Source organism: Ursus maritimus, unplaced genomic scaffold, assembly GCF_017311325.1.
Source record: "Ursus maritimus isolate PB19 unplaced genomic scaffold, ASM1731132v1 scaffold_28, whole genome shotgun sequence".
NCBI lineage: Eukaryota > Metazoa > Chordata > Mammalia > Carnivora > Ursidae > Ursus > Ursus maritimus.
Window position 1 is genome coordinate 14,504,890 of NW_024425341.1, and position 15,552 is coordinate 14,520,441.

Here is a 15,552-nt window from a genome sequence, read left to right on the forward strand (position 1 = left end):
GTAGGAAAAAGAATGTTAGGTACCAGATACCTGCAACGCATATAAAGCCCTTTGTCTCAAGTAGTCTGTATTAAGTAGCTGAAGTTCATGGAAGAGTTCAATAAGAAAATGTGGCCGAGATTCATTTTGAGAAATTAATGTAGCTACTTCAGAATAAATAGTATCCCGCAAAGCTTCGAACATGGAAAAATCACTCCCAGTTTCTGGAAGATAATAAAGATCAGGAAGTTAACAATGATAAAATACATTCCTGACAATTTCTATTAGCTTGTATCATTACTCAGGTTTAAATTACTTAAAAATCAGAACAGACTTAATTCTATTTTAGGACTTTTAAAGTAGAAAAAGAATCTTAAAAATTACCAAGATAAAAATAATCTCAAAAATATCAAGATATATACTATATATTAGAGAAATACCTAGCATTACTCAGACCATACTTATTTCTCAAAAAAATTATCTGGAAAATTTTACAAATTTCATAGGAATAATCAGCAGAAATCCTTCAGCACTTGAAAGAAATAAAAAAACTGCACTTTTTTTTTGCTAATATGAACTTTGTTACAGAAAAGGAAATTCATTTAATGTTTAGAATAAACTGAATGCTGGCAATAAAAGCTATATTTTAAGGTCTATCTAGTTAGGTCTACTAATTCTCAGCTATCATGCTGTATTGATGGAAAATTGAATTTTTGAATGTACAACAATATAGGTCCATTTTGGTAAGTCTTACTGACATACTCAGTATAAGTCGGACCAGGCATGACCCAATGCACGTTTTCAGTTTTACAGAATCTAGGCATCATTCAATAATTCTGCTATATGTATCTGTTGATAACACAAAATTATTACTCTTAAAGGTATACAGTCATACCTTTATTTTTAAGGGTGCAAATTAGAAACTGTTCCCATTTTGACTTCTCTATTTAAAAAAATCTCTGGGGGCACCTGGGTGGCTCAATCAGTTAAGCATCTGACTCCTGATTTAGGCTCAGGTCATGATCTCGGGGATATGAGACTGAGCCCCACATAGGGCTCCATGCTCAGAGTGGAGTCTGCTTGAAATTCTCTCCCTCTCCCCCAAATCCCCACCCCATCCCACTCCCGGCTCTCACACGTGTGTGCACACTCTTACTCCCTAAAATAAATAACATCTTTAAAAAAATCTCTAAGTAGTTCTTCTAGCTATCAAATTCTGTACCCTTTCTAGAGCAATAGTAGAACCATGCATAGTTCAATATTCAGGTTCCACAAATACCTGGGACAAGTTTCTAAAAAAGAGAATTTAAAATGTTGAGTTTTTAATATACTGTGCTTTTAAATAAATATACAAAGATCATAAAGATTTAATTCATTTTTTGTAAGAGAGGGTAAGAATATGCAAAGGAAATGAGGCCTAATGAAAAAACTTCCTACTAACTTACATCTTGTATATTAACACCTTTAAGGCCATAATTTCTACAAGTAAATTATAATATTAAATATGCAATTTCCCTATCTTGCCCCATTTATGAGTATTAAATAAAATACTTAAGTTCTCTTACTAGTTTTAAAATGTTCAAATGTGATATTATAAGCAGGAACCAAAACTATCTCTGTAGGAAATCTCTACTTAAAGGAAAAACCCAGATAAACTTCCAATTTATATACTACAGTTTGACCAGTTAAATTAGAAAATGTTTATTATTTCAAAGAACAAAGGATATTTAATGACATCTGTCATATCTCTATATGTGATAAAATTATCACTCTAAATTATGTATCATTAAAAATTAAATTGTTCCTGAATAATGAATGATGCTGAACACATGCTTTACTGCCCACCCCCTGAGCCCTGCAATAGACAGATGGAAAGTTTTCGCCAGTTTCTCCCCCTGAACTAAAATGCATTAGGGTAGACTAGAAAAATCCTTGATCTCAGTCAGGTTTCTCTGAATTTATCTTATTTTTATCCTCTCTATTTTTCAGAGTTCTTTTCTTTAGGAAGTGTCACAGATATGATTCAAGCTTTGTCTGCGCCAGATTCTTATTTTTTTCTTTAGATTCTCCTAAAGATTCATAACAAGCTTCTATTTTTCACTTATTTATAGTACAGGAGGCATTAAAGAATATTTATAATTTTAAATCGCACAGAACCATGTTTAAAGAAAATACACAGTATAAAGACAAAAACAGTATTTTGGAATCTTTATAATTTTCCATATATTTTTATTTATCATGGTCTTTGCATGTCACTGATTTTATTTAATGGTTTATTGGCTTATTTTTTTTTGGCAGATGTTGACTAGTAATGAAAAATAAGCAAGGACAACAGAAGTTACACACAATACTTAACACTGTAAATCAAAGCTAGGAAAAAATAACTATTTTTGTTTCAAAAATATTAATGCTTTTATGCATTTAAGAATTACAAAATGAATAACTTCAAATAAAACAATCAATTATAAAAAGATTTTTTATTATCCTTATGAATGTGTTGGTTATGTTACATACAATAACTAAAAATTAAAACAAGAAAAGCAGCTAATTTTACCACCCAAGTAAAGAATTACAAATGAAAGCCTTCAGAATTTTATGAATATGAATTCTCTTTCACTTTTACAAGCCACATGACATATATACACTAAGCTACATCTAAAAAAAAAAAATCAGAGCAATAAAACTAAGGATATTTAAGACTAATGGAAAAAATTAACAAAAAGTGGACACCAAAACTAAGCAGATTGTTACCTGGCGCTTCATTGCATGCATTTCTGTTAGACTGCTGTAGTATTCTCCTAGCATGTGCTGTAGGAAAGGGCAGACATAAGGATGAACATAAAATGTGTATGAATAGTAAAGACAGGGTCCATAATATGAATAAGTGAATTAAAAAAAAAAAAAGCAAATTTCTTTAAAATTGTTTGCCTGAACTGAAATGTTATCACAAGGTATGGTTTATACCTTAAAAATAATCTTATTAGGGAAAATATCAAAAGATTTGCTATAAACTTATGTAGAAGCTTAACATGACTGATGATGACTATCATAATAAACTTCGGCCATTCACCCTTAGAAGCATACATGTCAAGGTGATGCTCCCACAACCCTCGAGGGAGGAGAAGACTGTAAAATTCAATACTAGCAGTCATACATGCTACTCTCTAGTAATCGCATAACAAAAACTACTAGTCCATGCTATAAAGAATTTGAGTAATGATTAAAACTAAAAATAAGTCTTTTTAGAAAATGAATATGTAAATACACACAGGGTATATTTACACAATTCAAGCATTTTTTAGTGCACCAAAATTCAATCACTGTATTTTTCTAAGTAACAGTAATAAGGTCTGAAGTCCTATGACCAACTATCCATTATTACGTAACTTGATAATCCAATTAATTAATAAGCCTTTCAGTTTAGTGTCCTTCCCCAATCTCCATCGACTGTTTACTCTTTGAAGATCTCACTCTTTGGTAAAGACAGTGAAAGGAGATAAAAATTATAAAATTTTGGTAAAATGCTGGGCTCGCATCAAGAAAATTGATAGTTTTGTCAAAAGGATCCTAGACTTAAGGCCAGAATTAAAACTTCCACTCTGCCATTTCTTAGCAATATGACCTCGAGGAAGTCAGTTCAAAATACAAACAAATGTGATGTTTCTTTTCTGATTATAAAAGCAATAAATACTCATTATGAAAGGTTCAGAAAATATAGAAGAGTTTAAAGATGATAAAAACACTATTAACATTTTGATGCATTTTCTTTTAGTCTTTATTCATTCTGATTTTTTGTTTAAACATATTTGGAATCATAGCTCAGATGACACTAAGTCCCAGTATTTTTTTTCATTTTTGTTTCCTTAGCATAGATAAGTACAATTACTGAGATAAGGCCATGACTTCTCAAGCTTTCCAGAAAAACTGTATCAGTTTCTGTTACTAGCTCTTTATGATGCTGGGAAAAAAACAGGGATACTCTCTGACCATGTTTCCTCATCTGCAAGATGGAAATAAAACCAATTCATAGCATTATGAGGCTCAAATGAGATCAGTAATTGGTTTAATTTGTAAATAGTAAAGCATAATACAAATGGTAGCTGCTACTCTCACTTTTCACCAAGGATCCTACTGACACCCAAGAATTGAGGGTCTCTATTTACTGCCTCCCTCTCCATGTTTCTTTGAGATGTACTTGTTCTTTATAAAACAAGTATCAGTACTTCAAACAGTGGCAAACGCATACAACTCCCTTCATTCATTCATTCAATTAACACTTAGTAAGTGCCTACCATGTGTGCAATACCATGGGAACGTTTAAGGCACAAATATGAAAAGGTATTATTTGCTGCCAAGGGACTCAAAAAGGTGACAAAGACACTTAAACAAGTAAATACTATATAATGTGATATGGGCAACAGAAGAGATTTACACAGGCTACAACAGAAACAAAAAAGGAGAAAGGGAAAATTATCTAAGCTTTAATCTGATGCAACTTCAGAGTTGCAGAATTAACATTTTATTTAAGACTCCAGTAGAGAAAAAGGCTTACAAAGAGCAAAAAGGACTGGAGGCAGAAAAGACCTGCTGAGGTGAAAAACAGCAGGATAGCTATGCGAAAACTTCAGTCCAGTGCCAAGGAAAGAGGCAACTTCAAGGGCAGAGGGTGGGGAGAAAGAGTTTAGAGATGCAAGGAGCCAAATCTCTGCTGGCCAGATGTTACATTAAGGCACTTGGACTCTCCCCTGTAAGCATGGTAAAGCCAGAGATTTTAAGCAGGGAATGATACGATTTTATATCAAATTCTTATTCAGAGAAGATTTGCAGAATTTCAAGTCAGCTGCCAATAATGTCAACTAAACTTTTTTGTTTAAAATTTCATCAAAAAAAGTCAAAAGCTACTATCACAATATTAAAAAATATTTCCAGTTTACGTTTCTTGATATCAAGGAATGTATACTGTAATCTCTACTTATATAAAACCTTGCACATGACAGAAAAGTGTGACAGACCAATTGTTTTTCAAATCTAAGATGAAGAAGTCCTTAGATTAAAGCAAACCAAAAAAGAACATACCTGAAGATATTTCTGTAGACCTACTATATTTTATTATTTTTTCCAGCTGCTCATGATTCTTTCTGCTGAATACTTTTGCTTGAACAGGCTCTTCAGTCTGGGCTAAATGTCTGTTCTTACTTTTGCAAGGTTCACATGTGCTAGACATACTGGCACTTTCATACCCTTGAGTAAAAAAAGTGACAACTGTTACCAGTTGCAACTAACTCAAAATGAAAGGGAAATTGATTTCCATAGTGAAATAGTACAGGTAACTCAATTTAGAATGCTGTATAAATAGAAAACAGTAAATACAATGTCTTGCAATAACCTTTGGAAGCATGGGGTAACAGTAATATATTCTAACACTTCATCATCCTTTGACACCACCTTCATGAGTACATCCCAACTCAAACTATACTGTAGGCCTTGTATGACCCAAATTCTCTACTAGTCTCCAAGTTAACCATTTTTCAATATTAGGAAATACAAGAAAGAATCACATCCAATCTACACAAAATGTCTATAACAGAGAGAAGAGTAATGGGCATTAAGTCAGATATGTCTGCCTTCTTATAACTTGTGTGTAATAGAACTTAAAAGGTCTTATCCACTCATAGGTTATCCATATATTCTACTAAATTTTCCTTGCTAGATGGCACAAGTTAGGAATTCAACTTTATTTTGTTTCACTTGGATACTTGGTTATACCTACCCTATTCCCAATGAAATAAAATGCAACCTTGGTCAATATATTAAATCTCCATTATTTATGAGGTTTATTTCTGGGCATTCTGTTTATCTATTCCAATGCCATCTTCGTTCTTTTAGCCATAGAAGTTTCACAGAATGCTTAAACATCTAAGTCCTATGTAAGTAGTTTCTTTTCTTGGCTATTCTTTTTTTTTTTTTTTTAAGATTTTATTTATTCATTTGACAGAGAGAGAGCCAGCGAGAGAGGGAACACAAGCAGGGGGAGTGGGAGAGGAAGAAGCAGGCTCCCAGAGGAGGACTCTGGGATCATGCCCTGAGCCGAAGGCAGAAGTTTAAAAACTGAACCACCCAGGCGCCCCTTTTCTTGGCTATTCTTAGACATTTGTCCTTCCACATAAGCTTTGAGATTTTTTTTTTTCCAATTTCAAAAACAGTCCACAGGGATTCAAAATGGAATCACATTAAAAGCACTTATTAATTCGAGAACTGGTATTTAATAATTTTATACAATCTCTTCTAAAACATGGTTATGTTTTTTACATTTGTTCAATCTTGTTTTGTGTTCTTCAAAAATAGTTACAATTTTTTATAGATCTAGTACTTTCCTTGTTAAATTTATTCCTAAGGATTTCCCCCCAAATAGCTTTGGATACTACTATGGGAAGACTGCCATTCTACTGAGTGTTACTATGATAGAAAAAAATATTTGCATACTTATTTCATAATCAGCTGCTTTACCAATTTACATTAACTTTAGCAGCTATTTTCCGGTGTTTGCTAGGCTCTCTCAGAAAAAATAAAAATTTGTTTCCCTCCTTTTTCAATATTTATGCCAATTATTTAATTTCTTGTCACAATGTTTTCTAAACAATGCTAGATAATGATGGTGGTAGAGAGGGAAGCCCTGTTTAATTTCTATTTTTGATATAGATTATATTTGGAGTATTTTTACTTACAATGGTGTTCATGGCTGGCATTAGATAACAGCTTTCATTATATTGAATATTAAATGCCTTCTTGGGTGCATTTTACTTGTACATTTTATTAGGATTTTATCAAATTTTATCTCATCTACCACTATGATTATATGACTTCTGTCCTTCAATTTGTTGACATGAAAATTATGTTGACAGATTTCCTGATAATGAACCATGGTTACATTTCTGTAATAAACCCTATTGACAACAGTCTGATATTCTTTTTGATATACTGGCAGATTAAATTGGCTAATATTTTACTTTTGAATTTATATTAATAACTGAGATTGATCTATTGTTTTCTTTACTGAACTGTTACCTCTCCTTTTTACCTTTCCCTATAAAGGTGCCTAATCTGATTCATATGTTGTTTCCGTTGTTTTCCTCAGATAAGATGCACCAAGATCTTTTCACCTTGACAACTGAAGGCTCTAGTTTGAATATAGGATTCTTGAGTTTCAGCACTTTTTTTGTGTGTGTACGGACATTATTTCACTTTCTTCTACTTCTTGTGTTGTCTGATGTCAGTTTGGGTCTTTCTCATTGTATTAACTTGTTCTTGCAGTCTGGAAGCTTATTAGATTTTTACTTTTTCCTTGTAATTAAGGAGTTTTATCAGAATATACATAGCGGTATGTGTATACTTTCCCCCCTGCCTCCTGGCTGGATGGACGACAGTTAGCTGTTTTGATCTGCAGTTTCCTGTCTTTCTTCATTAGAGATTCCCCTTTACTATTATTTATTTAATTAGTGCCTTTCCTCCTGTTTTTCTTCCTTTAGTACTCCCTATATATCCTATCTCCAAGATTTGTCATTAAGCCTCTCATCATTTTCCTCTTGATTTTATCTTAGTACTTTCTGCTCTGTACAATGGCATAATCCTTTCCCTCAGTTTTCTAGGCCGGTCATTTGGGACTTAATACCAGTCATCCTCTTTTTTGAAGAGTCAAAACGTTAAATGTGAAAATCATTTTTTCTAGTTCTACAGAATTTGTTACAGTTCAATCTAAGTGTTTTTTATGATTTTGTTCAAGTGTGTATTTCCTGCAATAACAGCTTTTATTCGATTTTACCTGTTCTAGTGTTCTGCCTGTCTTCTGTCTGGCTGCTGGTTCCTTTTATACGCATTTTTACATTCACTGGGCTAGTCAGGACTCATATCTACCCTTAAGGCTGGACCCAACTGCTGGGTAGCTTCCCTGGCATGCTGACAGTACCTGCAAGTCTCACTCCGATGGTGAAGCAATGTTTTTGCTAACAAGTCGTCAGTCTCCCATTGAGACAGTAAGAAGAAGCTTCTCTATTCAGTCTCCTCAGCTGCAAAGGCAAATGCTCTCCCAGATGCAAGGTAGGGAGGACGCCGCCTACTTGTTCAGTGACACCCTTTCCCATTAGTACCCTGAAGTGACAAAGACTGCTATTCTTGGAAGGAAGGGAGGTGTCACGAATAGGAGGTGCATGGATGTTGGTCCTCCAACCAAGTCTTCTCCAAGAGCTGTGGAGCTCTGATCTTTGCCCCTGACATTCACTGAAAGAGCCAAAGAACCTAAAGCCTTGCTACTTACATTCTCCAGACCACAGCAGCTGCTCTGCTAATAACATGTAAGTTCCCTATATACTATTGATTTATTCTCTGTAATATCCAATCTGAAGTTAACCTTTCCTTTTTATTTTTAAGGCCATCATTCAAGTTATCATCTTATACTTGGGTTTCTGATTTCTTTGTTGGTCTCTCAGACTAAAGTTTAGCCACTCTGATCCATTCTGCACAAAACTTACTGGAAAAAGAGCCCTCTTGGGTTATTTTTGACTTTCACATAAAGAGGTCCAGCAATAAGGGCATACAACTGCCAAAAGTAATAGACAAAATAGAGAATTAATGAAGGTTAACGATACCTCTGAGTTACACTGGCTAGGCCAGCTAGTGTAACACCACCACCATTACATGATGGTCATTAGCCTAAGGGCATGACCCATCCCACACGTCACTCTTTGCCCTGCGCACAATCTGTTTTTCTCAGCACAAGTGGCGAGATACTTATAAAAAATAGTACTTCTAGTTGTGTCTCCACTTTAGGGACACGGCTCAGCCATGTCCTCTGGTGGCACCCTGGAGGCCTTGCACATATCCACACAGGCCACAAACGTAAGGACTGAACTGCAGCTGAGTCTAAGTCTTGACAGAAAGCCTGATGATCCTCCTGGAGCACAGAACACAAGAACATGGGAGGCTTGTGAGGAACTGCTACGTGGCCATTTTTCACTCGCCTCCCCCTCCTCTTGTAAAGCTGTCATGAAGAGGTTCTTATCTCCTCCTGGGTTCTGATAAAATAGGAGACCTTTCCTTCTCACATTCTAAGGACCCACCTCCAGACTATAAAGTGGTTTGTAGCTGCAGCACAGCATTGGCTCCTCAACAACAGGGGTCCCACAACTCATGCTATAATTGTCACCTGGCTTCTTTGTTTCAGTGTTCCCCTTGTGGCCTATGGAACCAAGAACACAGGGAGCTGGGACCTCCAGCTACGTTCTTACTTTCTCTGCCTATGTAAATAATAATCTCTCTGAATCTAACATTGCTTCTTTCCTGGCCACATCTGTCCGGTCTTGCCCTCCTAATGCTTGACATCCATTTCATCTCAATCTTTATTCGTAAACAAGAGGAAAGGAAAGAGAAAAGAAATGAAAAGACTTAGGGATGGTTACAGTACATTAACAGTTCTATTCCATTTTCCAAAAGGAGGAGGAAGATCTAGATTATATGATCCCACTGCTCTCTAATAATATCAAAAAAGGAAGTGGACCTGGTAGAGTATAGCCGAATTACAGTCTGATACCTGAAGCACACAGAAAGGCAAGGAAACACACTCAACTCAGGAAGTCTGAATTGGAATGGAAGTATAAAAGATGATTATCACTATCACATACTTTATAAAACCTTACTTCACATGCAGTGATACGTACTTTTACATATAAAGACCTTCTAAAGATTAAACATACATTACCACCAATAGAAACAATGTTAAATGAAGATTTAGCAATGCCACTTCTGAAAACTCCACAAGTGCAAAAACATATACAAACAGTTCAGTCTAGTAAATCTGGGACAGCATGACTGGCTGTGCTGTCTCTCTCAAACAGCAACTGAAGTCCCACCACGCTGGTCTATTTGTCATATCCTATTGCCTTCCCCAGCTACTCTCATCTTCCTTCCTGCCTCATCCTGCCTCCAAACTTTCTTTCATGGTGACTACAGTTTGGAATGCCTTCCAATATTCTCTCAATTCACCTACATTGGTGAATTGGTTGATTCATTCAGAGAAATTTGGGCCTGTAACTACATTGCAGTCTTTGAATATCATAGATGAAACCACTTTTAAAGCAAGTTTGCTCTTAGTCCTTAAGGAAATTAACTTTAGTTAATAAGGGAAAACATTAACCCATATTTTATTGAATTTTGTCATTGGATATCCTATCAAAGTTCTTTTTATAGTGTTAACTGCATGCCATCTAAAAAAAAAACCGATGTCCTTTGAATTTTAAAGAATTTACCAAGTCTAGTGCTAGGTAAAGATAGTTTTATTAACTAGAAACCGGAATACTAAAGTTAAACGATGCTCCTTCAAGTTTGTAAGGGATGCTTTTTGGCTGTGGCTTTGAGAGGTTGTTCTGGGTTCAAGGAGATTGTACTTGGTGCTTAAGAACAAAGTATTTAAGACTTATAACCAGAAAAGTTTGAAAAATCACCACATACAGCTAACTCTCTCTCTTGGAAGCTCCCAGTATATGCAAGGAATAGAAGGTCCTAGGAAACCCTGTGGTAAAAAATTCACTTGTAAACATTTGCTGCATTCATCTTAGCCATTTTTGAAACACTTAAAAATCTGATGAAAACTGTGGATGTGAGGAAGAACACCTGCCACTTTATTTCATTTCAATTCTTCATATATCCTTCATGTCCTTGGTTCCTACCGCTATTCCCATCTGAAGAATCTGATTTGATGGTGAAACAAGCAAATTTGAACAGGGATGATAGTTTTCTCAGCACACATGTTATCATCTTTGGAAATATTTTATCAGTTATATAGGTTTGGGAGGAGCTGATTTTATGTAGCAAATTAGTCAGTGATTCAAATGAAAGAAAAACCAACTACTCTGCTTTCTCCAAGATTTCTCTTGGTGCCACCAGAGAACATTTAAGTAGATAATGAACCATGGCCATGTATAGAGAGTGGCCCCTTGGGTAACTCATCGAACTTCTTATTCTCTATTGCCTTGCCCCCACTGAAATACTTTTTGTCATATGAATAAATGAAGAAACACTAATACTTATTTTCCAGCATTTTCTCATTCAGCCAGTTAATCTGAGTGTGCTAGGGCAATGCTTTTTAAACTTTAATGTTTCTCCTTGGGAATCTTGTTTAAAGGCAGATTGATTCTGTCTGGTTAGGGACCCAAAGGTCTATATTTCTAAGTTTCTGTGTCTCGTCAATCTTGGTTTGTGGACTTCACTTTAAGTAGTAGGGTCTTAGGAGACCCGTAAGCCAACTAATAGCCATATCTACCTAAACCTAGAAATAATTGGTATATTTATTTTTGAAACCCCTTTATTCTGAAGAATTATGATTCTGTATATACAATTCAGCTTTTTTGCTTCAAGGCAAAGATTGACATTCTGATCTGTGTGCTCTCTTCTATTTATAAGTAAAAAATACCTGCCAGAAACATACACATTTGTTCGACAGGCATTCAAGCCATCTGTCAGTGAGAGCCCTACTTTAAAACACACACACACAAAATCAAAGACTTGATAGCAGAATCTAACTAATATATGCTGAGTCAAGCTAATATGTAGCAAAAGCAAATTAGTCAACTAAACCCTTGCTATCCAAAGTGTGAACCATGGACAAGCAGCATCAGCATCATCTGGGAGCTTATTAAAAATGCACCCTTGGGTCCCACCTTACACCAACCGAATGAATACACATTGTTTTTCATTGTGCAAGATTCCAGATGTTTTAATATGAAAATATGCCTATTAAAGTCTGAGAGGCACTGAGCTAGACCAGTGCTATTTTATGCAGTAGGAATAGCCATGATTTCTTAGAAAATAGAATATTTATTTGTCTTAAATGTAGGTGAATTGAGAGAATATTGGAATGCATTCCAAACTGTAGTCACCATGAAAGAAAGTTTGGAGGCAGGATGAGGCAGGAAGGAAGATGAGAGTAGCTGGGGAAGGCAACAGGATATGACAAATAGACCAGCGTGGTGGGACTTGATAGAAGGATAAGATACAATATTAAAAAAGAGTAACAGTAAAAATTGCACACTTTGGCAATTTTTAGTAACGTATAAGATTTGGAAAACATCTTCTAACCTCACAGTAACCACATACACAGGAAATACAAGAAGTTTAAAGAACCACAGAAAAGAATAAATGTCTTAAAATATCTACAACATTAAACCCTATTTGATAAGTTTTATATAAAAAAATTATAAAGGTGACTAAAAATAACTTTACTCAACTAGGTCTAGAAGAGTGCTTATCCATTTAGTCACAATGAAATGATGTTATGGCAACATGCCAGAATAAAGTTACCAACATTTACACTGATCAATATTCAACAAATTTTAACACTTACCAATATTTTTAACTCTGCTTTTCAGCTGAGTAGAATGCCTTTTCTTACTCTTTGATTTGGGAGTTTTATCTTTAGATGCCAGGCTGGCCTGTGCAGACGCTTTCCTTGTCTTGAATGTTTTGGTTACTGTTGTTGGATCCAGTGGATCAGGCATACTGCTAAAGCTTTCTAATGACTCTTCATCAAACTGGCGCCTTCTCCGGCTGGTATCTAATTGATTTTTGCGATTATTATTTGTAGTTTTCTCTACAGACACTGGAAATCCCGTCTTGATAAATGGCTTTTCTACATCACCTTCTTGGTCATATAACCACGATGTCCTACTGTTTTCTACCTCCTCTTCGGGCTGTTTTTGATTCCTTATTAAGGAAAATAAATTTTTATAGACATGATGATAGAATTCTACGTTTACTGGGAAACTGCAGATATAGTTAATAGATTTAGGCAAATAAAAACACCAAGAAGCTATAAAAACATTTTCACAGAAATATACATTAAATATGTAAGTATTATATGGGCTAATGTACTTAATTACTCCAAACTTCTTGAGAGAAATAGGAGGAGAGGGACAGAGAGAATATTTTTTTTTTTAGGATTTTATTTATTTGAGAGAAAGAGAGTACAAACNNNGGAAGGGAAAGAGGGACAAGCAGGCTCTGCACTGAGCGTGGAGCCTGACACAGGACTTAATCTCAGGACCCTGAGATCACGACCTCAACTGAAGTCTGATGCTTAACTGACTGAGTCACACAGGCACCCCAGAGAATCTTAAGCAGGTTTCACTCCCAGCATGGAGCCCGAAATGGGGCTTGATCTAACACCCCTGAGATGATGACGTGAGCCAAAATAAAGAGTCGGATGCTTACCCAACTAAGCCATCCAGGAGCCCCTTTAATCTTTAATATCAGACCCTTCTCAGCAAACCATTTTCACTGGCAAAAGTTGCAAACAAAAGATCTAGCACTCATGATGAAAAAGAGTGGGAAAGAATAATTTAAAAAAAGGATGGAAATATAGGGAAAAAAAAAACACTTGTAGGAGTAGCTGAGAAAGAATTATATGTAGTAGAGGGTTTAGGGATATACACAGATCTGTCACATAAAGCCGTTCAAATAGAATTGGAATTTGGTGAAAACAATTGTCCCCATAACTCGTAATTTATTCCTCCACACATTAAGTATAGTTTAGTTCTGTTGGTCCAGTGTCATTTTCCAAATTTTATCTGCTAAACATTGACATCTTTTAATATGTTAACAGGTATTCACTGATCATCTAAGTTTGGGAAACAATAGACAAAGTTAAGCATGTCTGCAAGATTCCTCAAAACTTTAAACATGCCAATGTGCTATACAAATGTCTTAGAAGGGAATATAGTGAGCAAGATGTCCAAAATTTTTATCACAGAATTTGACATGAATAATAGTGTTCCGAAGAACATGACTTAGGAGACACTGACCTACAGGGTTCAAATTAAGACAAGATTAGCAAACCTATAGTCTGCAGGCCAAATTCAGCAAGGGGGGAGGGGCAGAGGGAGGGGGAGAGAAAGAATCTCAAGCAGACTCAGCACAGAGCCCGATTCAAGGCTCGTTTGATCCCACCACCACGAGATCATGACCCAAGCCGAAATCAAGAGTCAGACACTCAACTGACTGAATCACCCAGGCACCCCTAAAATGATTCCTATAAAAAAGTAAAATAAAATATTCTTATATTCTTACATGGTTGAAAAAAAATCAAAGGAAGAAAAATAGTTTGTGACATAAATTATATGAAATTCACATTCAGTACCTATAGATAAAGTGTTACTGGAACACAGCTGCTTGTTCACATACTGTTTATGGCTGCTTTTGTGCAAAAATGGCAGAAATAAATGGTTATGACACGCACTATATGGTCTGCAATTTTTATCATCAAGCCCTTTCCAGTAGGAAAAGTTTTCTGACCCCAGCTCAAGACTACAATGTTTCCTCTGACCTTCTGTTATCTCCAGCCATTTAATTTAGGGAACATACCTATAACAGTTGACATTTTGGGGAGGAGATGAGGTCTAATCTGAAGTAGGTCAAATATCTCAAATAATATTATATATCCAGATCAGCCCTTTTTTACAATTATATATAAAATATGGATAATATTGAAGTAGGGAGCTTCCAACAGCAAAGCTATTATTCACTAAAGCTTTGAACAAATATTTATTGCTTATGATCGAAATTCATTCAACCATCATTTCTGAATGGCAACCGTGCCTTAAACACCATTTGGCTCTGACAATGGAGTACTTTTAAAGAGCAATAGGATGTTTAATTGGAAGAAATGGCTAGTAGATCAAAGAACAAGTATAGGAGGTCAATCACAGGATTCCTAGAGTCAAATACAAAGTTGAATTCTAAGAGATTTTGTTTAATCAAGTAAAAAAAAAAATCCATGATTTAATAATTAAATAGTGCCAAGATGATTATTTAAGTGCTTCAAGACATGCCCAATCACAAAACTAAAGAGAAAAGTAATATGAATTTTATATTTGTACATGGCTACAAAAGACAAAATCAAAGAGTAGTTCTTACAGAAGTACTAGGCTGAAGTGACCTCTAATTTTTCATTCGTCTAAAAATTTTTTCTGAAATAAATAAGAGTAACAATAAAAAGACTATAGTTTTACCAGCTGGCTATCAAAATAATTTTCTGGATTACAACAATCATTAAAAACATTATTTATGTAGCTATAAAAATACAGAATGATTGACCTGACTCAATCCAACTAGTCTTTTACACTATTTGAGTCAAAAATTTTATTTGGGAAGACTACCATATTAAAAGATAGTAACACTGAGGAAAAAAATATGATAACACTGAGAAACAGAGAAAGAAATCCTGACTCTGACTGACAGCATCTATCAATAATCTAATAGTGCTCAACATTACATTTAGATAGGCCTTAAGAACTTATTCTAATCAAGAACTGTGACTCAAGGAGCCATCACTTTAAAACTCTCATCTAGTAGTTATATTAGTTTCCAGCCCTAAAGTGAACTTAGGACAGGTATCATATCAAGGCCAAAGACACTACACTAAATGGGTCAGGTCTTATCCTTCCACTCGGATCAAAACACTGAACACTTCTTCTATCAGGATTAGTGGCAGGTATATGCCTGAGAGACACCTGGTAAGATATCAGTTTA

At 35.2% G+C, this 15,552-nt stretch overlaps 1 protein-coding gene across 10 annotated transcripts in view; it reads right to left on the reverse strand.

The window, feature by feature from the left end:
- Nucleotides 1-15,552, reverse strand: part of PCM1 (pericentriolar material 1) — an 80,878-nt gene that overhangs the window by 21,884 nt on the left and 43,442 nt on the right. For all 10 annotated transcript variants that reach the window (XM_040643304.1, XM_040643300.1, XM_040643302.1 and 7 more), the window contains 4 exons: nt 12,371-12,729; nt 5,056-5,220; nt 2,731-2,787; nt 31-203 (listed from right to left, as the gene is read on the reverse strand). In XM_040643304.1, coding sequence (XP_040499238.1) covers nt 31-203; nt 2,731-2,787; nt 5,056-5,220; nt 12,371-12,729 — 754 coding nt within the window. The remainder of the gene's footprint in view (nt 1-30; nt 204-2,730; nt 2,788-5,055; nt 5,221-12,370; nt 12,730-15,552) is intronic.